Source organism: Garra rufa, chromosome 15 (genome assembly GCF_049309525.1).
Source record: "Garra rufa chromosome 15, GarRuf1.0, whole genome shotgun sequence".
Classification (NCBI taxonomy): domain Eukaryota; kingdom Metazoa; phylum Chordata; class Actinopteri; order Cypriniformes; family Cyprinidae; genus Garra; species Garra rufa.
This window is the reverse complement of record NC_133375.1, coordinates 1,487,851-1,512,228: the sequence shown is the minus strand read 5'-3', so window position 1 is coordinate 1,512,228 and position 24,378 is coordinate 1,487,851. Positions and strand designations below refer to the sequence as shown.

The following is a 24,378-nucleotide window of genomic DNA, read 5'->3' as shown; positions in this document are numbered from 1 at the left end:
AGACCCAGCTGAAGAACTGATGATGTTGAGGCCATGAGACCCAGCATTTTCTGAAACTTCTTGAGCGGACGCGCCGGAACGCCGCAGCGGAACGAGCTCGCTGTACGCTGAATGTCTACCGCGCGCTGTGGTGATAGTCGCGCTATCATGGACAGCGAGTCCAACTCTGTGCCCAGGAAAGAAATCTTCTGACTGGGGGACAGAGAGCTCTTCGACCAATTGACCCCAAGAGGTGATCGAGTAAAATGGTCATGTGTTCCATGAGCACTGAGCGAGATTGCGCTAGAATCAGCCAATCGTCCAAATAGTTCAGTATTCGCACGCCCCTCATCCTGAGAGGAGCGAGCGCTGCATCCATGCACTTCGTAAATGTACAGGGTGCCAGGGATAAACCGAATGGCAGGACTGTGTACTGATATGTCTGGCCCTCGAAGGCGAATCTCAAAAACCGCCTGTGACATGACGCTATCTGTATTTGAAAATACGCGTCTTTCAGATCCACTGACACGAACCAATCCCCCTGGCGAATCTGCGCGAGGATTTTTCTGGTCGTGAGCATCCTGAACCCTCGCTTCACAAGCATTCTGTTCAGTTGCCTTAGATCTAATATGGGTCTGAGACCCCTGTCTTTTTTCGGTACAAGGAAGTATCTGCTGTATAGCCCTCCTTCGCTCTGAACTTGAGAGAGAGGCTCTATGGCCCCTTTGCTCAATAGTTTCTCCACTTCGGCTCGAAGTAGGTGTGCTACTTCTGCACGCATTGTGGTCTCGACGCGCGCCGCACAGCGGCGAGGGCGTCGGCGAAACTGTAGCGAATAGCCTCTTCTTATAATGTCCAGCATCCACTTTGAAACCCCTGGAAGCTTTTCCCATGCGTCCGCATGAATAGCTAAGGGTTGAATACGAAGCGCGCTCTGTTCTTTCAGCGACAGAGGGGCTTCGGTGTGCTGTGGTACAAGCGTTTCGCTCGTGACATTTGAGGCATGGGGCACGCTGATAGCGGGAGCTGTTATGTCTGTGTGTGCGTGTGACTGTGGGGCAGCGGGCACATTTAACACACTCCAAACATCGCTCATTTGAATGCACGTTGGTTTCGTTTTTACAGAAACCATGGAACGTGCGTGATGTGGTGTTTGCGAGCACTGGGGAGCGGGCATATTTACCACATGTGAAGCGCAATCGACCTGAGTCGATTTTATATGCACGGGACCTGTGTGATAGGTTGTGTTTGTGTGTAGGGATGGGCACTGGGAAGTGGGCATGCTTACTACACATAAGACACCATCGGCGAAGCTCCCTCATTGGATCTGGCGTCACGCTAGGCCTCGCTCGATAGGCTGCTGCAGTTGCCGCAGAACAGCCAATAGGCACGCGAGCTGTCTCGCCTATGTCTGTATGCTGCTGCAATGCGTTTTACATTGTTACAAAATTAAGGATAATTTTTGGCTTCAATATCTCGCGGAAAAGGATTTTCCCCATAGCGTAAGATATCTTACGCAGTACGAGAGACCTCTCGTAAGAGAACTGTATTTACCTTGGCATGGTTGAAAAATAACAGTTCTGTACATGGACATGACATACTGTGAGTCTCAAACACCATTGTTTCGTCCTTCTTATATAAATCTGGTGTTTGCAAAAAAAAAAAAAACACTGAAAAATAGTCTAATTCTAACATAACAGGGAATATTATGTACGAGTCGCAATCGTTAATAGTTACACCACCAACATTTGCATAGCCCAATCATCAGAAGTTCTGCGGGTAGGCTATTTTGTGAAAAAACAAAGCAAGGACAATAGCAAAAATGGCAGATCACAGAAATAAATGTTATGTTTCAGGTTGTGCAGGAGATGTTAAGTGCGGGAATGGTTGGTGTCTGTAAATTTCTCAGAAAGGCAAGGAAAACAAATAAGGCGATCTAATAAAATAAGGACGACCCACTGAAGGGAGATGGTTAACCTACTGCTAGCGGTAGCCTGTTACATTGCAGTACATAAGATTTCACTTACCAAATAAATGGAGAGCTGGAGAGATGACTGCGTGGTGGATGGCGAATGATTTACAGATCCTGAGCATCATTAACAAGCATCTAAACTTATGTGGTAAGTACTGCTGCTGCAGTATAACGTTACACAGAGCACATGTGATCACAAAAGTGAAAGTAAAATGATTGTGCATTCAAAACGGCAGTTTCAATAAACCGCATATTAATAGGGGCTTGAGTTCTGTGATTAAAGGAGTAGTTCACTTTCAGAACAACAATTCACAGATAATTTACTCACCCCCTTGCCATCCAAGATGTCTTTTTTCTTCAGTCGTCAAGAAATTATATTTTTTGAGATAAACATTTCTGGAAATTTCTCCATATAATGGCCTTAAATTGTGCTTCGAAATTTGAACCTCCAAAATGCATTTTAAATGCTGCTTCAAATGGTTGTAAATTATTCCAGCTGATGAAAAAGGGTCTTGTCTACCCAAACGATCGGTCATTTTCTCAGAAAAATATATTTTTATATACCTTTTAAGCACTGAAACTCGTCTAGCACTAGGGCTGTGATGTGCATCCGCGATGTTACATAATCACATCGAAAGGTCACGCGTGGTCCGGTCCGGTCATTTTCCACACTTGCACCACCACGTCTCGTTTGAAAACAGTCTGCCCGAGGCTTGTGTTGTCGTCACCGCCACCCCCGTATTTGCTCTCAGACTGAGTTCATCGTCTGTGTATTACGGTTCAAAAAGGTAGGGAACGGCGAAAAACTTCATCTCATGTTCTTCTCCAGCTTCAAAATCATCTGACATTGTTGTACCTTATGTTGTACCTTGTTGGTAAAGAGCATTTGGCTTTGCAAGTTCGCTTTGTAAACACTGGGTCTGTAGTTCAGCATACATCACACATGACCTTTCAACGTGATTGCGTAATACGTAGCGTCGCGAACGCCTATCACAGCCCTAGTGCTAGATGAGTTTCAGTGCTTAAAAGGTATATAAAAGCATTTTTCTAAGAAAATGACCGATCGTTTGAGTAGACAAGACCCTTCTTCGTTGGCTGGGATCATTTACAGCCCTTTGAAGCCGCATTTAAACTGCATTTTGGAGGTTCAAATTTGGGAGCACCATTTAAGTCCATTATATGGAGAAATTTCCAGAAATGTTTGTCTCAAAAAACATAATTTCTTAACGACTGAAGAAAAAAAGACATAGACATCTTGGATGACAAGGGGGTGAGTAAATTATCTGTGAATTGTGGTTTTGAAAGTGAACTAATCCTTTAAATATATAGATTTTCCTCCATGTGCGAACTACTGAAATGAGCAGCTCTGTGAAACAGCCAATCAGAGCAGAGCTCATCATTATTATTCATGAACCTTCCAAAAAAAGGTAATAACAGACCATTCCATTTTAAGGACAAATCCTAGGGTTGTAAATAGCTTCTGGAGAATTTCTGCCCTTTCCTATGCCATAATAAATAAGCATATTAGAATAATTTTTCAAGGATCTTGTGACAAAGACTTTATATCACATGAATAAATTACATTTTAAAACATATTCACATTGAAAACAGTTTAAAACATTTTACATAGAAAAAATATTACAATATTACATTTTCTTCTGTATTTTTGATCAAATAAATGCAGCCTTGATGAACATAAGGAATGTCTTTAAAAACCAATACAAATCTTACTGATCCCAAACTTTTGAGCGGTAGTGTATATCAGTAAAATACCATTTTTGTATGTAAAAATAGGAATTACCATGTGTTTAGCATGTTTAGTTAATATGATCTGCTTGTCTGCAGTCACATGCTGATAAATTAAGTTGTAGCTCTGGTACGTTGATCTAAATTTATACTTTATACATTGTTATCTGATCTGTCAGTTATTATCTGTCTTTATAAAGCACCTTTGTTTGCTTAAACGCGTTAGTGAATACACCCTTTATGTTCATAAATTATATAGACACTTTTTAACTGTATATGCAAATTATGTGAATATTAAAGCTGGACCTTTTTTTTGCAACATCCTAAACCAAGACTCTTTTTTCTAACTGACAGAAATGTTGAAGAAAATTCTAACTGACAGAAATGTAAGAAAATTGCAAATTTGCTTCTCACAAAATGAAGTGGAAACAGAATTGCTCTTTTAACAACATACCCCAATTATTCACAACCTAGCTAAACATTTCCCTCATCTCACAACCCATTAAAAAGACTTCAAACTGTTGCCACACAAGGAAAAACTCTCATACCTGCTAGCTCAAACTCAAAACTGGCTGTCAGGTATATGGAAACCTGTGCAACAGGACAAGCGACCGGACAATAAAATGTTCAGAAACAATCAAATGTTCAGGTTCATGTTTATACACTGTAAAAAATCCAACTTGACAAATGTTGATTTTTTTTTTTAATTGGTTCAGCAAAAATCTGTAAAAAATTCTGTACAACTACATTTAACACATTCAATCAACTTAAACAAAGATTTTATTCATTAAATTAAAAAGATGAGTTTTGTGAGCAACGCTTTGCTAGTTCATCCAAAAAACCCTCTGCCAACTTGTTTTTTTGTGTTAAGTCAATCTCTGACTTTTTATGCAATGGACATACAAGTAACAGAACCTTTTGTTGATTGAAAAGGTTTCAAACATGTTAAATGTTCTAAAAAGAATAATCAATGGCAGTATAGAACCTTTCATAGTTTGTATTAAAAAGTAAATGCACTCTAAAATTATTAACACATTTTTTGTGTTATTGCCATTTTAACACATTTTTGTGTCATTTTAAGTTGATCACGTGTAAGAGAGAGAGAGAGAGAGAGAGAGAGAGAGAGAGAGAGAGAGAGAAAGAGAAACAATACAATGTGTTTAACACAAAATGTGTTAAATATCATCGAATCACATTGCTGCCTGAAATCAACTAAAATAAAGCACATTAAATATCTCAAGATCTCAGCAGAGAAGGATTAAACAGCTCCACAAACAGCATCACCAGCTTTACTCATTACTAACTAGTTTGACTTTATTTCTGTCAAACAAAATTTCTTAATGAGAATTAACAGAGGTTTAGATGTTGTTTTCATTTCTTAAAACATCACCATCACTGTGGTCAGCATTTGCTTTAGTTGGGCTCTCGACCCTAAAATCTACAATTATGTTTTTTTCATTTGCTGCTATATTTCTGTGCACATGACACATTATTTTAGTAGCTAATATCTGAGAGAAGAATACCTGAGCTTATCAGCTAAAAAAAAAAAAATAGGTAAAGTCTACACGGCAAAAAGAAGCCCAGTATTAAATGAACTCTCCCGGGAGCTTATTTGAGTCCATACTCAGAGTGTTAAAATGAACAATGAAGCAGTGCCAAAGCTAGTGAGGTAATTAAGTGATTCATTGAGTGATGATTGAAAATTATTAAAGACACCAAAAATGTTTATGTCACCATTATAGTGGTCGGTGCTAGCATTAGTTGGGCTCTTGACCTGTAGCTGTTTAGTTAAACCAGCCAGACAAGCTAATGTGATAAGGTGATAATTCTGGTTTAAAATAAACTTAATTTAAGCCACTGAAATCGTTAAGAGTGTAGTCTTTGAGTTCTATATCCTTTTTTTTTATTACAACCGACTTGTGGTTTCACAGCAGCAAAAATAAAAAAGTAATAATAAAGACTGTATTTTCTTTAAACTTTGAATGGTCTTTTTACACATTCCTCTGATCGAATTTTTTTTAGAAGTTGCTCTTTTAGGCACACACAGACATCAGGAATCAGCATATCTCAACAATGGTGGCAAACAGAATATTCAGAAACAGATCAACTCTAAACATCACCAGCTCATAATTTATTCATGCCGCAATGCATGATGGGAGACATGGATGAGTTTTGATTGGCTACAGCATACGTTTTTGATGGTCACCATTGTTGGGATTCTCATGCTGATTGTTGATGTCTGCAGGGGTTAAATTGGGATTTGTTATGTGGGGGGGCTCTATATATGATGGCAGGCTATATATATATATATATATATATATATATATATATATATATATATATATTTTCATATTCTCATCGGTTAACCATCAGCTGTGACATAAATCTGCATATTTTTTATATTTCATTTAAGGGAATTTTTTTAATATTTATATTCCCCCTAACTTCTAATGGACAGTTCGTTTCAAAGAACCGGTTCAAAAAACCGGTTCACCAGTTCTTTTACGCTATGACGTAATGACGTCATTAACGTAATTACTATCGTCCCGCACCCATATACAGTTACATGCAGTGATCATATGAGTAAGTTTTACAAGTCTTGATTTTAATAAATTATAAGATAAATTAATTCTAATCAGAAACACGATCAGCTTACTGCACATGCACAATCCATAAAGATTTATTTGTTATAAACATACGTTTCACCAGAACACCTCATTCAAGTCCTCAGTTAACTGCTCACAGCATTAGCACAGAGACGGTGGTAAAAAAAGAACTAGTTCGGTTCAGATGGAGTCATTCATAGCAGGAGCTTGTTTGTTTGGCAGCTGCACGAGTCACGCATGCGCACAGTATCAGCTCATCGATTCTCGAATCGGACGCGTCCGAAAGAAACCGGTTCTCGTTCAGTGTACTGGTGATCCGAAAGAAATCGGTTCTCGTTCAGTGTACTGGTGATCCGACAACCGCTGCAACCGCTTCTTGAGTCGAGAATGAGATTGGAGAACTCACACAGAGAGTGACTGAAACGTGCCGCTTGGTTTGCTTGTGCAGTAGTTTGATTACGTCATTTTTATCATTATACCACCGTTTAAAAGTTAAATAAAAAAATTTTATAATAATTTTTGTTTGAACATGGTTCAAATTATAGTTGCGTATTGTTTCATTAAAACATTGTTTATTTTATACAAACACAATTTTTGCATGTCATCATTATCTTTTATTACAGTGCAGCTAATTCATAAATCACATGTTTTCTTTTAATCAAACATCTCATTTATTATGGTACCACGGCACTTCCCTGACCAAGATCATAAAAACCCTTTTAGCCAATAACCTAAAAGAATCCTTAAGTAAACTTTTAACAAAACGTTTAACAAAATAGACCAACTTGACTAACGTGCTTCATTTCATCCGCTTGAAAAATGACACGCATGCGCACAGTATCAGCTCATCGATTCTCAAATCGGACGCGTCCGAAAGAAACCGGTTCTCGTTCAGTGTACTGGTGATCCGAAAGAAAGCGATTCTCGTTCAGTGTACTGGTGATCCGACAACCGCTGCAACCGATTCATGACTCGAGAACGACAACCGCTCTGGCAGCTGCTCTGCTCATGCGCATCATCAGCTCTCTTTTCACAGCCGTTCAAACACTGTTTGAGTAACTGAATAACTCGGGAAATTGATTTATTTTGAATCAGAGGGAGTGTCGGGCACGTTAAAAAGTAAAAACCTTTAAGTAATTTGTGGATTAGTGCTTATTAGAGACGCGAACCGTTTCAAACGATTCAGTTCGATTTGGTGAACTGGTTCAACCGGTTCACTAAGAAGATCCGGTTAAATAGAACGATTCGTTCGCGAACCGGACATCACTACTAACTTCATTAATACTTCATGTTTCATTTAAAATTCTTACATTTGATCTATAAACTCTATTACATAATATGAAATATGAACAACTGAATTAAATAATGTTAGGATTGTTTTGAGAGTGTTGCTAAGATTAAGTATTTTTTTTATATAGCCTACACAAGAAATTATGGGGGATTATACTTTTAAACCAAATTAAAACACCAGTAGGTGACGGCAAGTGTCTAATGAGTAAGTTGTTCAACGATTCATTGTTGTTCGATTCAGTTCGACTGATTTATCAGATGTTTGTGCATTGGATAATGAAACTTTGACTCAACTGATTTGTTCAAGACAAATTACAGAACAAATTATTCAGCAATGAATCGTCTAGTTGCTCTGAAATGCGCTTTGGGTTAGCGCTGTCTTTGAAATTATTTTTGCTGCTGAAATAGAAATGAACGCTGAATGATTCTCCGCAATCTCTCATGAAATCGGCCGTTTTTTTTTTGTTTGTTTGTTTGGTTTTTTTTTCTGTAGAGCCGTTTTGAACTTACTGTTTGAATGGGCATGGGCGCATCTGGCGCAAACATATTTAAAAGGAAGCCGACGCCACGACCGTATCACATTTCCATCCATATATTTTTATGCGCATTTTGGAACATTGCATACAAAATCTCTGGATGGAAACGCGAAAATGCGCATAAATTCTAAAAATGCGCATAAAAAACGTATGCGCACAACTGAGTAGGATAAACTTTTTATCCGATAAGAATAAATGCGCATAAACTAGGATGGAAACACTTTTACCGAATAAATTCCTCCATGCGTATTAAAAAAAATCATGTGACTCAGCACTGATAGAACGGGATAACTCGACCAACCAGCAGACCCATCTTGTAGCACAGCATCAGAAATGTTGTATTGGTCATTCTGAAATGTTTCCTTCACCAGTTTCGTCACTTGCCCACCACGGCGTTTTGATTATTTTATAGTAATAAAAATAATTTAGTTCAGTTAGAGAAACACTGAACTGAACACGGCTGCTCAACAGTCGCATCACAGATCTGCGGCTGGAGTCGAGTATATTTTGGATTTTAAAAAGGCCTGTTGACTGTTGCCGTTTATCTAAAAGGTGATTTTGGAAGCTCATTGGAAGAACATTCGATTCTTATTTATTCCGCTGTGTTTGCTGATTTAGGCCTGTTTTTTTTACATATATAAATACACTTTGTGTAAGTTATTTAACAGTTATTTTATTTTTGTTAATAAATTAATAATTCTGTGTTTAATATAGACTGAGTTACTCGTACTGTTTTGTTGTCGTCCATTCAATCAACTGACGCCGAATTCGAAAGTAAAAGTAAAATGCTCATGCACCGGCATTTACAAGCTATTCAAAAACGAAGAAAAGCGTGGGAATGTGGGGAAACTCTTACGAACTAACTTACCTCCATCCTTTCCCCTCGGTGATACCGGTATTGCCTGTGTTGCTTTATGCGCACATGTTTTATGTGATATTCCAGTTTTGCGCATAAGTTAAATTCGCATTTTTTGGATGGAAACATAGCTAGTGTCTTTACTCTGTGTTTATAGGAAATATTTGCATTTATTCACGTGCAATTGAATTAGCTGTTTATGTGGTAGAGTGTCGTGATTTTGGTTTGCGTTTTGGTGATTGGCTGGTTATTTTTTGTTATTGATATTGTAATCTGGTTAGGGTACTTGTGTAGCGTTAATGAAGTGTCGAGTCCTGCAATCTATGTGCCGGGGTTCAGCCCCGGAAGGCCCCGGCCCAATTTAATCCCTGGATGTCTGTGTGTCTAACTTTAAAAATTGTGTGTATGTTCTTATGTCAAAATAAGCTTTAAAAACACTTGTCTGACTAAAGGGACTGTATTTAACATTTTCCTCATAATAAACTTAATTATAGATTTTTTGTTTGACCAATTATAACTTAAACATCTCTTGATGCATGCTGATACCTTGTCAGCTCACAGTGGGTGCACCTGTAAGCCTGTATCCTATTTTTTCAATTTTCTGTTGGGTCGGATTTTTCGCGGGCTGTCTGCGGATGTGACGACAAGCGCGTTCATGTTAAACGTTTCAGATCACTCTGCAACCACCGCTACTAGTCATATATATTGTAAACAAACTTAGTTTCTCAAACAATATATGTATTTGACTGATCTTACCTCTGTAAACATAATGTTGACTTCTTTGCAGCGGATGACTTGTGAAATATGTACATACAAGCGCGCGCTGCGAGAGCGAGCTGAAAGGAAGAGCAGTTCTGTTTTTTGGCCACAGGTGTCAGTCGCGAGTTTAAATTTCAGAAAGTTTCATATAGCCCCTTTAAACCAATGTAATAAATAAAACACAACTCAGTTATTCAGGTCACTACATTATGACTTTGTCAAAGCATGTTTAACACCACATATTCTAATTTTTTTTTTGGTTTGGTTGATCATTATAACTCAATTACAACACCCAAATAAAACCTAATCTTAAGAAGTTAATGGTAAAGAACTAAACTAATGCTAACACTGACCGCTATAATGGTGACTTACAAAATTAGATTTTATCCTTTTGGTGATTTTGCTTTTTAACTTTAAAGGATAACTATTGCCAAAATGCAACCTGGGCTGTTTTTTTTTTTTTTTTTACTGTAAACGTGACAAACATATATCTAAAAGCATAATTACGAGAAACGAGCCGTTTTTGAGATTGACCGTGATTTAGTTTTGTGGTCAGTGACCCGTGAATGGGAATACTAGGGGCATAAATTTGAGTGCATCAAAATCGATATTTTTACAACACTAAGAAGGCTCAACACACCATGAAACTTTGCTCGAAGTATCACCAGGGTCTCTACACATGAACTCGCGGTTTGCCGCTTGCCGCATGTCTCCCATTGAAAATGAACTAGACACTCGCGACTGCCGCGTCCCGTGTGAAAGGGCCTTTAAAGCGGTACATTTCAAAATACTTCACGAAATGTATCCATGTAAAGTAGCTCTTTCTAAATTCATGGACACTGATAATACCTGCAGTTTCTGTAACACACATGAGGAAGACTTGTGTCATTTGTTTTATAATTGTGAATTGTCTCTTAGTTTTTGGTCTGATGTTAGCACCTTTCTATTTCTGCAAAGAAATGTTAATTATACGCTTTCTTTAAAAGATGTTATCTGTACTTATTCTCATAAAAGTAAAATGATTGAGTACGTTGTTAACTTTTACATTTTGCAAGGCAAATATTATTTTCATAAACAGAAATTTGCTAAATGCATACCAAAATGTAATTTATTTTTATCAGAAATAGAAGTTTTTAAAAAGTCTTTAAAACAAATTAATACATTTGTTGTTACATTTCACAGAGAACTTTTTTTCTGGTTATGCTCCCACAATATAATTTTTGTATATGTAAGGGAAAAGGAAGAAAATTTGAACTATTGCTTAGTTGTTTCTAGGTTTTAATTTAGTTTTTGTTTATTTATTTACTTTTTATTTATACGTTTATTTATTTATTTTTTCTCTCTCTATGGTATTAGTTTATTTTAATTTTTTTATTATTATTTTCCCCCCTCTTATTACATATTGTATTACTGTATACAGATTAAGCTTGTATTTTGTGTATCTGGATTTCTATTTCAATATTTTTGTAATGTCCAATTATTCTTTAATAAAATAATTAAAAAAAAGAATCCCGATGTTGTACGCATGTGCAAGAATGGCGGAAGTATGTTGTATCGGGGATTTAAACAAAACAGTTTATATTAAATAATACAAATTAAACCTACACTGTAACAAGATTACTGTGAAATTTACAGCAACTTACTGGCAGCAATTGGCAAGTAAGTTGCTGTAATATATTCCACAGTATGCTGACTGTAAGTTTCATCACAGTAATTTACTGTACTACTGTAATTTTTATACAAGGAATATCACAGTACCATAATTGCATTCAGATTAATAGAATGCTCTTTTTGAATGAATTAATTCAGGAATAAATTAATTTTTAACAAAAAGTAATTAGTATACTGTACTATAATGAACATTACTGCTTTAATTGTGTGTAGTCTAAAAAGAAGACAAGGTTTTTGTCACAAAAATACCATTTATTGACTTTAAATTGTGAAAATACATAAAATAGCATAGCATACAATACATTTCAATTTTGTATTTTTCAGTGTGTAAACATTTTTTTATTTTGCATAAACCTAAAAATGTATAAATTCTAACTATAAAATATTTAGCTCCAGTACAGGGGATACATCAAACATTACATGACAAACCAGAAAATAGTTTTCATTACTGCCGCTTGTCAGAGAAAGTATTAACAGCATCATAAAATAACAGCAATATCAATTTATTAAATTTTTAGTTAAGAAGTTAACTTAGCAAAGTGTTTTTAATATATTTTTTTATATCAGTGAAAATAAACAATTAACAAACAATTAACATTTATACAGTGGTGGCCAAAATTATTAGCACACTGGTATTTTCACCAGCTGAAATCTCACAGAAATTCCACTGGATTATCACAATTAAGGGCATACATTTATGTTTGGATATTTATTTATATTTATGTAAACTGATATTTCCTACTTACACTACAGCAAAAGATAGAAATAACTGACTTAAACCCATGTTTAGCTGGTAAAAAACACTAGTGTTCTAATAATTTTGGCCACCACTATATATATCAGTCTTCATATATCACAGATTAAGCTTATCTTTTGGTATTATTTCTTCAAAGCATTTTAAGTAAAACAGCTCTATATGTAACAAGTGCCAACAGATGACCAAAAATGGGATGCAATAATTCTGGTTTCTGCATGTGATGTTCAGCATGAATCCTTTTTTCTTTCCTGAGATGGACATGAGCTGGCATCATTGTCCTGGGCTGGAGTCTTCTTCCCTGCAGTAAAAATAAAATAAAATAAAAATGTTATTAATGTGGAAGTTTATAAGCAAAAATGACAGCTTAATTTTATTTTAAAATATAGAAAATCAGATAGGGGTCTACATATCATCAAAATATTTTCAATACACAAATATCATTATCAACAAACATCAAGGAAGGAATTCTATTTCACTATTTACAGGGTATCTGCAGAATTTTTTAAATATCAATTTATTGGCAATTTATGATCATTTTTAAGAGCTGCACAAGTAAAATAAACACAGTATGAGTGGGGTTGGACAATGTACGGTAACATATTAAGCCATAAAATTACATACAGTTCAGATAAAGGTTTTCACCAAAAAAAAAAAAAAATCGTATACAACGGTATTTCAGCCTTTATACCATTAAAAAAGATAAATCAAGTATATAATTTATTATATTTATTTAAAATATAAATGTAACTGTCTTAATTGTTTAGATATTTAGAAGGCAACTTTTCACATTTACAACTCTGTGTTTTCTGCATAAAAACATGGGTCAATAACTAGTAATTTGACCATAAACAGCTGAAAAAATTTATTGGAAATAAATATGCATTCTATGTCACTAGGGGGCGCTTTAGGAGCGCTGAAATATTACGGTTTCCCTAGTAATGGCTGTATACAAACAAAGCAGCTCCAAACTCATTTACGACGTTTTATCAGGCATTATATGTTTACTTTAAGGTTTAGTTTAAGACTAAATTAAAAATCCATCGACACGATTCTGAGGACAGTCTGTTCCCTTCAGATACATTCATATAAAGACATGCACATATCATTGCCTTTTGAAGTTTAATCCAGCCCTATCGCGATTCTTGTCTGTTTGTCCCTAACAGTAAAAGACCATATAAAATTATAATTAGAACTTTTCTTATACTGTTTAACGTATTAAAAACTTTGTACAGTCTTAAATGTGAACTGAATTGAGGAGTTTTTAAGTACCTACAGGAGCCCTCTACTTTAAAATAGCTGGTGAAACATTTGCCAGCCCGACTGGAAAACACAATATAGCCCCAGGACACTGGGCTAGCAAATTTTGCGAGCCGATGCATTGTGACAGCGGATATGTTACAAACATGTAACCATTAAATAACAAATATAGACGAAGGCTTACGAGATCTGATGTCTTTTAGTCTGAGGCCGTTTGGCCTTCAGCCCTTTAGTCCTGAGTGACGCAGTTTTGCTGAGAACGGATGGCGTTTAGTTTGTGGCGCGAAGCCATTTTAACTGATATTACGCACAGCTCAAGTAAAAAAACACAAAGTCCTATGAAAAATGTCGTGCAGTTTTAACGCCTTACCTGTTTCTGCATTTCGTCAGTATTAAAGCAATATCCATCGCGCAGTAAGTTATCTAGCAAGAGAAAAACACATGTGGCTTCAAACAGCTAATCCACAAACACACACACAGACGCACTTCCAGATTAAATGTATACAGTTCTTTACCGAAATAATGACTTTAGCAATAAAATGTCGCCATGCCTGAAAATATATCAAAATGTAATGCTTTTTGCAATAATATGCGAGCACTTACCGGTTAATGTGGATGTCCGCCCAGCACGCTCCCTCTCACGGTCGACTCTCTCTGTCTCCCGCTCTCTGAAAGTTAAACACGCATAACGTCTCGAGTGAAAACTGTAAATATAACAATAATGACCAAAAATATGGAAAAATAAAGAGCAACTTTACCTTTCTGAGGTCAAATTGGAAAAAAATACGCCCATTACGTCGTTAATCCAGCTGAGAGAAAAATGCCGATTTCCTGTGAATGTGATTCACAGGAAAATATTATTTTACTGTAGAATTTCCCGCGGTTGTATTTTTACCCATGATGCATTGCCGATTTACAGCAACTTACTGTATACATATTCCACAGTATGGATTTGTTCATTTTACAGTAATAATGCTGTGAAAACTACAGAAATTTGTTACAGTGTAGGTCTTCTTTCATATGGAACTAATTACATTCGAACAGCCGTTAAAACGCTTGCTTTGGTCGATTAAAGTTAGGAAAATGGTAATTGGTAATAAATCATTTAAACCTTACCCTATTTGTTTGTGTAATGACATAAATTCACGTTTATTATAATCGATTTTGACATAGCTTAGACAAGATCAGATTTAGACGGACAATTAAGTTTTGTTATTGTAAAAGTAACACTTAGCATATTTTCATTTTCATCTAATTCTATAAAGATATGTCTACAAATGTGAACATTGCTAATCATATTATCACTATTTTAATATGTGTTAATACTATTTAATATGTTGGATGTGTGACGTGTTTGAACATGGGCGTGGCGTCTGGCGTCACACTTGGATGTGGGCGGGGTTGGATGTCCACCGCAGGCTGCAGCGAGACGCTCCTCCATGATCCAATAATGACTGATTGCAGAACAGCAGAACCATACGTCACAGCAGTCACACGGCAGCAGCGCCACGGCAGCAGGCTCAGACGGTAGTGGGCGGAGTCTCCTGCTGCAGCCCAATCAGGTCCCACAAAATATCCGTCCTAAATAGTATTCGAAAATAGAATTGGTATGTCCTAAAAAGTATTCCAAAGATTTCCGGACGGTCTACTACAATTTACCTTTAGAATTCGAAGTACGGATTAATGCGCACTCTAACGGCTATTATATTGCCCACAACACATTGCGTGTTGAATGAGGATTTGATTAGAACTACAAATACGCATAAAAAGTGTAAAAAAACTACAAACATGGCGTATATGCGCGACCAACGGATGGGTAGAAAATGGGGTTTAAGTTATAAATAATCAGTGTGTAACCTTATAAAAAATATTTATTTAATGTTATTCGCGTTATATTTCATGTGCAGCAACATAATGAACTTTTATAATGGCAGAAACAAATGATGAGAGTCTGCTGGCCAAAGAGCCCTTCATGTTTCACTTTGAATTTAAGGATGATATGGACATTTCCTTAATGAGTGTGTGAACAAATCATGCCTCTGGATTAATTGCATGTTTAAAGAGTTTTGATTTATTTTAGGTTTAAACTAATTTAGTTAGGCGAGTAATGTGTGGTTATTATTGTTGTTAAATGTGTGCCTTCTGTGCTATATGTTTTGTTTGATTTTGTAATATTTTTTGGAAAATCCAGTTTATGATGGGTATAGTGTATAGTACATGGTATTATGTACAATGAAAAATTGGTTAATACTGAAATGATTAGGTAAAAAATATGGTTTAACTAAATAAAAACATTCTATTGCTCAAGTTTTGTTTTGTTTTTTGTTTGAGCTTTGTACTCAGTTTATACTGTTTAAAAATATATAGAAAAATATAAGTTGATCATTATTTTCACCCACTTTCGATCTCAGATGGAGACTCCGCCCACTACCGTCTGAGCCTGCTGCCGTGGCGCTGCTGCCGTGTGACTGCTGTGACGTATGGTTCTGCTGTTCTGCAATCGGCCATATCTCCCATGATCGGGGCTGTGGGGTTTCCCTCAGACACCTGAGGTCGCTATTCCCTTTCCCTTGCACTGCACTTCCTTGATTGTATACACCTGTCTTGTGATCGTTACACTCGTCTCAGCTCACACCTGTTCACAATTATACGGACTTTAAAGCTGCTCATGTCTCACTGCTCATTCTGTCTGCATTGTCTTCGTGTGTGTTTCTCTGTGTTCCTGTTCCTGAGTCCCAGACCGTGTTTTGATTTTTGATTCTAGTTGTGTTGTGGACCCTGACCTCATCTTGTATCGTGACAATTGTTTGTGTACACAGAGTTTACTAAAAAGAAAGTTTTTGAACAACTCACTTTCGCTGTTAGAGTTTCTGCTCGCGGTCATCTTGCCAGTCAAGAGGTGTCGATCTCCGAATGCGAGGATGGATAGCTCCTAAAGCATATCTCCATATAAATGCACGTCTAATTCGTTGTTTTGTCACAAGTGAAAAACAATATTAACCTTCTAGTTGTAAAAAGAGCCTCATATAAGACTAATATTTCGTCCTATGGAGTCCATTCATTCACATTCGGAGATCGACACCTCTTGACTGGCAAGACGGCCGCCAGCAGAAACTCAAACAGTGAAAGTGAGTTGTTCAAAACCTTTATTTTTAGTACACTCTGTGTACACATACAATGTTCTCAATGCTCGAGTTCATGTGTAGAGACCCAGGCGATACTTCGAGCAAAGTTTCATGGTGTGTCGAGCCTTCTTAGTGTTGTAAAAATATCGATTTTGATGTGCTCAAATTTATGCCCCTATAGTGCTGTGAACGAGGCTATTGACTGAGCAAACATATATTCTGTATCTTCTATAACGGAAAATACAGTTTTTATGACATAATATGTGGTTATTACGAGAAAAATATGTCGTTTTAATGAGATAATTATGTCGTTTTAGCGAGAAAAGATGTCGTTATAACGAGAAAAGATGTCCTTTTAATGAGAAAAGATCTCGTTATAACGACATAGCTGAGTGGGAAAAAAAATATGTGTAGCAGCAATGCGTCACCATAGTTTGCGTTAATCATGTACCAGATACAGGTTTGTTTCTTAAAAATTAAATTACATTTTAAATATTTTCAAATACAAAACAATAGTACTGTAGTGTAGGTTAGCAAAAACGAAAAAAACAGGTTTTCAAGGTTTACTTAGCATTTATTTTTTCATTGGCTGATGATGCTTTTTGAGCAATGTTTCTGGGCAACTTTGGGCAACATTGCCTTCAATGTGGAACCACGACCGATATATAGTATCCAGATGCACACACCTCATTGTCAGTTGCAAAGCATATATTGTATAGTAAAATCCCATAGTGTAAAAGCAAGATCCATAGAAATATGAAAACTTTATATAAAAGCCTCAGCCAGTGATTTCATCTGCACACAAAGACTGAATTCAGATCAGCATATTAGTATTCTACCATTACTCTTTTTGCCATATTTTTTTACAAGACTAAAGAGTGCATTTAAGAAAATCCACAAGATCAGCTGTCGTTCTCTGCAAACACAAACACAAACATTAATAGTGGCTTGATGAGTGAGCTCATGAGTAAAACCAAACCAAAACTAGCAAATGTATGCAATATAATTGTTTTGTACAGTAAGACTTACACTTAGACACGCAGGAGTAGGAGATGTACAGGTACTTGAATGTGCCGACACATGGATCCGAGAAGACACTGTTGGAGGCTAATATGGAGCAGTTGTTTTTCCCTTCACATCTACACAATAAAATATACATTAATGAAACATAAACTTAATTAAAAAGGATTTTATAATTATTATAAAAGTCATATGATTACCCCACTGGGAGAAAACGCTTAGACTATGTTGATCTCCTAGCGAGGTTTGGGATGCTGTTTTTTATCAGCAGTGCAAAAACTAAATAACATGTGATAAGTGAACATTGAGCATATACACTGACCCACTAGCGACTACTGTCTGTGTATTTAAGGCGTAGCAGTCAGTTTTGGCGAGCTGAGAAGCAGGTCGTCCAGCAGAGCATGTGCTGCGGTCAGTTCGGCCGTAGTTTGCGCTGTAAATGCTAATGACAGTCCCGTTATCTGAAAACATTAATTTAACATTTTACAGTCTCTTGGATACCAAAAAAGCCATTATATATATTATAATTGTTCCTATTCAGTCTCAAATATGAACACCTAATGAAGAACAGAATACATACCACAGGTCAGGGCACTCATCTCATGTTCACAGACCAAACTTGAACCTATTGTAAATAGAAAGGTGTTGTAAAGCAATTAAAAAAAAATTAAATATAAAATAAATGTAAAACAGACTTTTTATGACCTATGAAAGCATATTGAATTGTTTTAATTTATATAATAATATACAGCATGAAGTGTACTTTTTATTTTTCACATGGGTTGCTGGCATGCACGAGAGAAATAATGTTTAATTTGAAGTTTGATTAATATGCTAAACTAAAAATAAGGTTCTTGTTTTAAAAGTCTCTTAAATCAAAAGGAACGAACTGAAGGAATTAAGTGGCAAATGGGATAATATATACTCACGAACTCCAGGTGGCAGGCAAAAATAAGAGATTGCGAGGTATTTGTATGTGCCAATGCAAGGATCAGTAAAGACTGTATGTGTCGCAAACACCTCACAACTTTCCAGGCCATTGCAGCTTCATATGTCAAAAAAAAAAAAAAAAAAAAAAAAAACAAGGCTCACATTAGTTTTTTGCATCTTTATCCCTAACAAAAACATGTTCTAAGAAAGTTTTGCTAATATTACCATTAAGTCATTATTTCTTAATGTTCTTGAATGTTTGAAAACATTTTTTCTTTATGTGAATGTTAAAAAAATGTTAAAGAACATTCTAATGGGAATTTTACTTTTGAATGTTCTCTAAGAAAGTAACAAGTAATGTTTAAAAAAACTTAGACTAACATCTAACTAATGTTTCAGAAAAAAAAACATTTTATAAATAAAATTTAATGCCATTGAAGACTTGACAACTATGAACATATCTACATAACTAATAAACATTATCAACCTTGCCAGATCATTCCCTGTAAGCTGGGATTGAAAAAAGATCATGAACATTCAAAAAACTTATCTATCTACAGTCAAGCCCAATATTATTCATTATTCATCTTTTATTTACATTTGAACAAAAAGTGTCATTTCCAAAATTATTCATACCCTTTGCAAACTGTCACAGTCTCTGGGAAAATCCAAAGTTCTATACCATTCCAAATAGTCCAAGCTGTTCTAAAGCATCCTAATTACCCTGATACATTGGGAACAGCTGTTATAATCAACTCAACAGGTGAAAAACAGAAGCTCTCTGCTGTTGGTTTGTGGACAGTCATGGCTAAGACAAAGGAGCTCACTGAGGACCTGCAGCTGCGCATTGTGGCTGCTCACAAGTCAGGAAAGGGCTAGAAGACCATATATAAAAGTTTTGAAGTTCCAGTGGCTACAGTGTAAAGTATTATTTAAAAATACAAGATGTTCCTCACTGTGAAAAATCTCAGAGGACGTAGTCCTAAACCAAAAGTGACACCTGTGCTGGCCAGGAGGATAGTGAGAGAGGTAAAAAAGAATCCAAGGATCACCACCAAGGCCATCCTGATGAATCTGGGCTCTGCTGGTGGCAACATCTCAAGGCAGACAGTCCAACGGACACTGCACACCGCTGGGTTCCACGGACACAGACCAAGGAGGACAGCACTTCTCCAGATAAGGCACACAAAAGCCTGCTTGGCCTTTGCAAATACTCATCTGGACAAAGAAGAAGACTTCTGGTCTTCTGTTTTATGGTCAGATGAAACAAAAATTGAATTGTTTGGCCACAATGATGTAGCCTTCATTTGGCGTAAAAAAGGAGAAGCCTTCAACACTGGGAACACCATCCCCACTGTCAAACATGGTGGTGGGAACCTAATGTTTTGGGGGTGTTTTTCAGCCGGTGGACCAGGGAACCTAATCACAGTAAACGCCACCATGAAAAAGGAGCAATTCATCAAAATTCACAACAACAACATCAGGCAGTTTGCAGAGAAACTTGGCCTTGGGCACCAGTGGACATTTCAGCACAACAACGACCCAAAACACACAGCAAAAGTGTTAAGGAAATGTTCAGCAGACAAAAACATTAATGTTTTGCAGTGGCCCAGCCAGAGTCCTGACTTAAATCCAATTAAGAATCTGGAGGGAGCTAAAGATCAGGGTGATGGCAAGGAGACCCTTCAACCTGAAAGAGTTTGAGCTCATCGCTAAAGATGAATGGGCAAAAATACCAGTGAAGACATGCAAAAAGCTGGTCAGCAATTATAGGAAGCGTTTGATTGCTTTAATAGCCAATAAATGCTTTTCTGTTGATTATTGAGAATGGTATGAATAATTTTGGACGTGCCACTTTTTATTCAAATGTAAAGAAAAGATGAGTAATAAATTTTTTTCCACAATGATGTATCTTGTACATCATCTTACTATCTTCTGGGAGACATCTGTGTCATTTCTTTCGGGCTTGACAGTACCTTTTGGACACAGGAGCCAGTGCATTGGGTGAATAGCAGTTGGTGTTTTGGAGCTCACTGGATGGACGTCCTTCAGAGCAGGTGGTTTTATCTGTACGTCCATAGTTTGCTGTATTTATCTGTATCTTACCATTTTCTACATGGAGATAAAAATCTTAGTTTTAAAAATGAATCCATGTGATCTGATTTCTTGAAACAAAGCGAAAGATGTGGAAAAAACGCTCACCACATTTCAAATAACTGTATCCATTATGACAAATCACGCTTGTTTCTGGAAGAAGGACAGAAGACATTTACACAGAGAAGGAGATGATAAAAAAAATCAGGAATTGGAGGAAGAGAGATAAAATTTCAAACCTGCTGGGATGCAAATGTAGTTGGTAGTGTAGTACTTGTTGGTGCCAATACATTGATCTGGTGTGGAGAGTCCTTGAGTGTTTATCTCACACTCCCTCAGTCCATTACACCTGTTTAAAGATAAAGACATAGCTAATATAATGAACTATATACTAGTAATTAAGCTAACCACAGAGTAAGAAGCAAAGTCATCATTTTTGGTCTGTAATCACAAGCAACAAGACAATGAAAAAATCCTTACCGTTTAGAGACTGCAGGGACATCAACTGAACAGTGAGTATTAGATATTTCAGATGGTGGTCGTCCAACGCTGCAAATCAGGCTGCTTGTGCGGCCACACGTCGCTGATTGTACATTGATCACACCAGAATCTGAACAGAAGAAAAACATGTAGTTTCACAATGAATTACTGTTAAAACATCACCAATAATAACAATTGTATGTAAAAGAAATAACTTTACTTTATTATAACACAACAGCATCTTACCACAACTGAGACGCTGGACAAATGGGCCATCACATGTAACTACAGTCTCTGAAAAAGTGAGGAGTACAGCATCAAGATATACTTTTTCAATTTTGTAACAAAGTGAGATTAACAAACTAATGGAGAGAACAATAAACTCCAGATACTACAGTTGAGGTCAAAAGTTTACATGCACCTTGCAGAATCTGCAAAATGTTAATTATTTTCCCAAAATAAGAGAGATCATACAAAATGCTTGCTGTTTTTTATTTAGTACTGACCTGAATAAGATATTTCACATAAAAGTAAAAATTACATATAGTCCGCAACAGAAAATAATAGTTGATTTTATAAAAAATTACCCCATTCAAAAGTTTACATACACTTGATTTTTAATATTGTCACCTGAATGATCCACAGATGTGTGTTTTTTTTAGATAGTTGTTCATGAGCCCCTTGTTCTTCTTTTAAGTCAAACAAATTCAATGGTTTTTCAACATTTTTTGTGTATTTGAACCCTTTCCAACAATGACTGTATGATTTTGAGATCCATCTTTTCACACTGAGGACAACTGAGAGACTCAACTATTACAGAAGGTTCAAACACTCACTGATGCTCCAGAAGGAAACACAATGCTTTAAGGGGGGGGGGGGGATTTTGAATTTCAAGATCAGGTTGAATTTAACTTACTTTGTCTTCGGGGTTGTAACTTGTAAGTGTCTTCTGTAGCTTCTGAAGGGCAGTACTAAATTAAAAAAATATATATATTTAGGTGAAATAAGAAAAAAGTACACCTCTTCATTCTGGTCAAACGTTTTCACCCCCGGCTCTTATGCATCGTTTTTTCTTCTGAAGCATCAGTGAGTCTTTGAACTTTCTGTAATAGTTGCATATGAGTCCCTCAGTTGTCCTCAGTGTGAAAAGATGGGTCTCAAAATCATACAGTCATTGTTGGAAAGGGTTAAATACACAAAAATGCTGAAAAACCAAAGAATTTGAAGGACTTTTCTGAAAAACAGCGGTAAGTTTAACTGATCAGGACAAACAAGGGACTCATGAACAACTAAAAAAAAACAAAAAAACATCTGAAATTGTTTTCTTTGTGGACTATATGCTAACGTCTTTTATGAGAAATATCTTATTCGGGTCAGTGCTAAATAAAAAATAACATGCATTTTGTATGATTCCTCTTATTTTGGTAAAATAATTAATATTTGACCTCAACTGTATATTGGGAAAATACTAAACAATACTATTATTATTATTATTTTTAATAATAATAAAAAAATAAAACAATGTTCTGACATTGATTCCGATGTACATCAGTTGTCTGATCTTCTGGACTTCTTAAGTGATCTTTAGTTAACTGCTGATTGTTGATGTGGTTTATGGACAAATGAAATACCTGCAGATATCAGCAATCTGGAGTTCAGAAGCACCACTGTAAGACAACAACAGAAGATAAAAGGTTAAAAACTCTAATGCTAATCTTAAAATCATTCACACTATTCTAAACCCTAAACGTAACCCAGAACAGAGCTGTAAAGGTGCAACTATACATTATATGCATCAGATTTTTCAGATTATTTAGATGAAAGAAACTTACAGGTAAGAAGGAGGACACTCAGAGAGAACATGGTTCTGCTGTTGCTGTCGAAAGTGTACATGTAGCCTCTGATGAGCTGATTTATCATCTTCTTTACCTTCATCAAACTTCATCATCCTTTTCCTGTTGTGTCAGAAGCTGTGAAAGAAAGCAAAACGAGAAGTTTCAACACCTCAAACTCGTTCCATAAAACACTACAGTATTTTTAGTAGAAAAACTATTGCAAGCAAACCAGAGCTGAGAAATCCTGCTGAGAGTCTGGGAAATGGTTTTGCAGGAGCTTTAAATGCGAATACATCTCTGGACTGCAATACATTTGTTTACTTATGACTGAAGAATTGAAGCTGTGTGGTCGCTAAAGTAACCCTGATTTCTAACCGTCAAATAAATTTTTGCCAATTTATGTGGAAACTCATTGCTGTTATTTCTAAACATTTGTGCGTTTCAACTGTTAAATGTTTCAGTTGTAACTGCAGCTAAAGAGCTGCACAATTTCACGTTGAATCATTGTTGAGGATTCCAGTTCATTCGATTCACACTCTTATCATTATTCAAAAGGTTACTTTTCCATGTCTTTTTTGGAATAAAAAAAAACCCTATCCAGCTATCATCATAGAAATAAACCCAAAAAACATGTTACATCAAATGTTGAGCAAACAATGTTTTGTGAAATGTTGAGCCAGTAATGTATATACTGTTTACATAATGAATGTGAAAAGTATTGATCAGTTGCCTATTTTTTGCTCTTGTGATAAGTCATGGCAACAGATTTTTGGGGGATTTTAGCTATATTTAATCGGATGTGACCTGCAAATGAGAGAGAAAAAAAAAAAACTTTTTCAGTGGTGTTTTGCAAAATATTCCTTTTTCGGATTGGCTGAAAACCCACCTCATGCAAGCGTACAACCTTTTTTCGATATATGGGAGTTTTTGCGCAATTGACACATTTCCATTAGCCATATTTTCACTTTTTCAATTTCAATTTACGCAATTTAAAGGTTAATGGAAACACAGATAATGTGACTGATAACTTGTAGATCTATGTTTATTTCAAATGTATTTACAGAGAACACACATTTCAGAAACTTCTTGTCAAGTAAAGGTTTAAATAATGAGCTTGCCCTTCATGTTATATTTATCTTACTTAGAAAAATCCACATTGTTTCAATCCATATTTTGAAACTGAAATCATATCATATTAGACAACACTCACTGAATGTTTAAATGAAAGTCAATGGCCCAAGTTTGTCACCACCACAGTGAAAACAGTAGTTTGCATAGGAACTGATATGTGTAATTTTCATTGTTTAATATTACATTGTTAAACATTTTCACCCGTTTCAACTTAGGAACGTAAGCTTTGTGGCTGCCTTAAGATTTTAAGTTGTTTCAACACAAGTCATTTCAGCTCATGACTTTAAATTTTGTGTTGAATTACTTTATTTAAGTTATTTTTATTTTCTGTTTC

The 24,378-nt window shown here is 36.1% G+C and overlaps 1 protein-coding gene across 1 annotated transcript in view; it reads right to left on the bottom strand.

Annotated features, from left to right (window-relative positions):
• Positions 1-17,198: 17,198 nt before the first annotated feature.
• The window catches only part of LOC141287170 (rhamnose-binding lectin-like), a 45,213-nt gene continuing 38,033 nt past the window's right edge, over positions 17,199-24,378 (bottom strand). Inside the window, exons 7-12 of the mRNA XM_073819304.1 lie at positions 20,481-20,616; positions 18,504-18,619; positions 18,155-18,199; positions 17,897-18,035; positions 17,584-17,693; positions 17,199-17,470 (exon numbers count right to left, since the gene is read on the bottom strand). Of these exons, the coding sequence (XP_073675405.1) occupies positions 17,469-17,470; positions 17,584-17,693; positions 17,897-18,035; positions 18,155-18,199; positions 18,504-18,619; positions 20,481-20,616 (548 nt within the window). The 3' untranslated portion in view covers positions 17,199-17,468. The remainder of the gene's footprint in view (positions 17,471-17,583; positions 17,694-17,896; positions 18,036-18,154; positions 18,200-18,503; positions 18,620-20,480; positions 20,617-24,378) is intronic.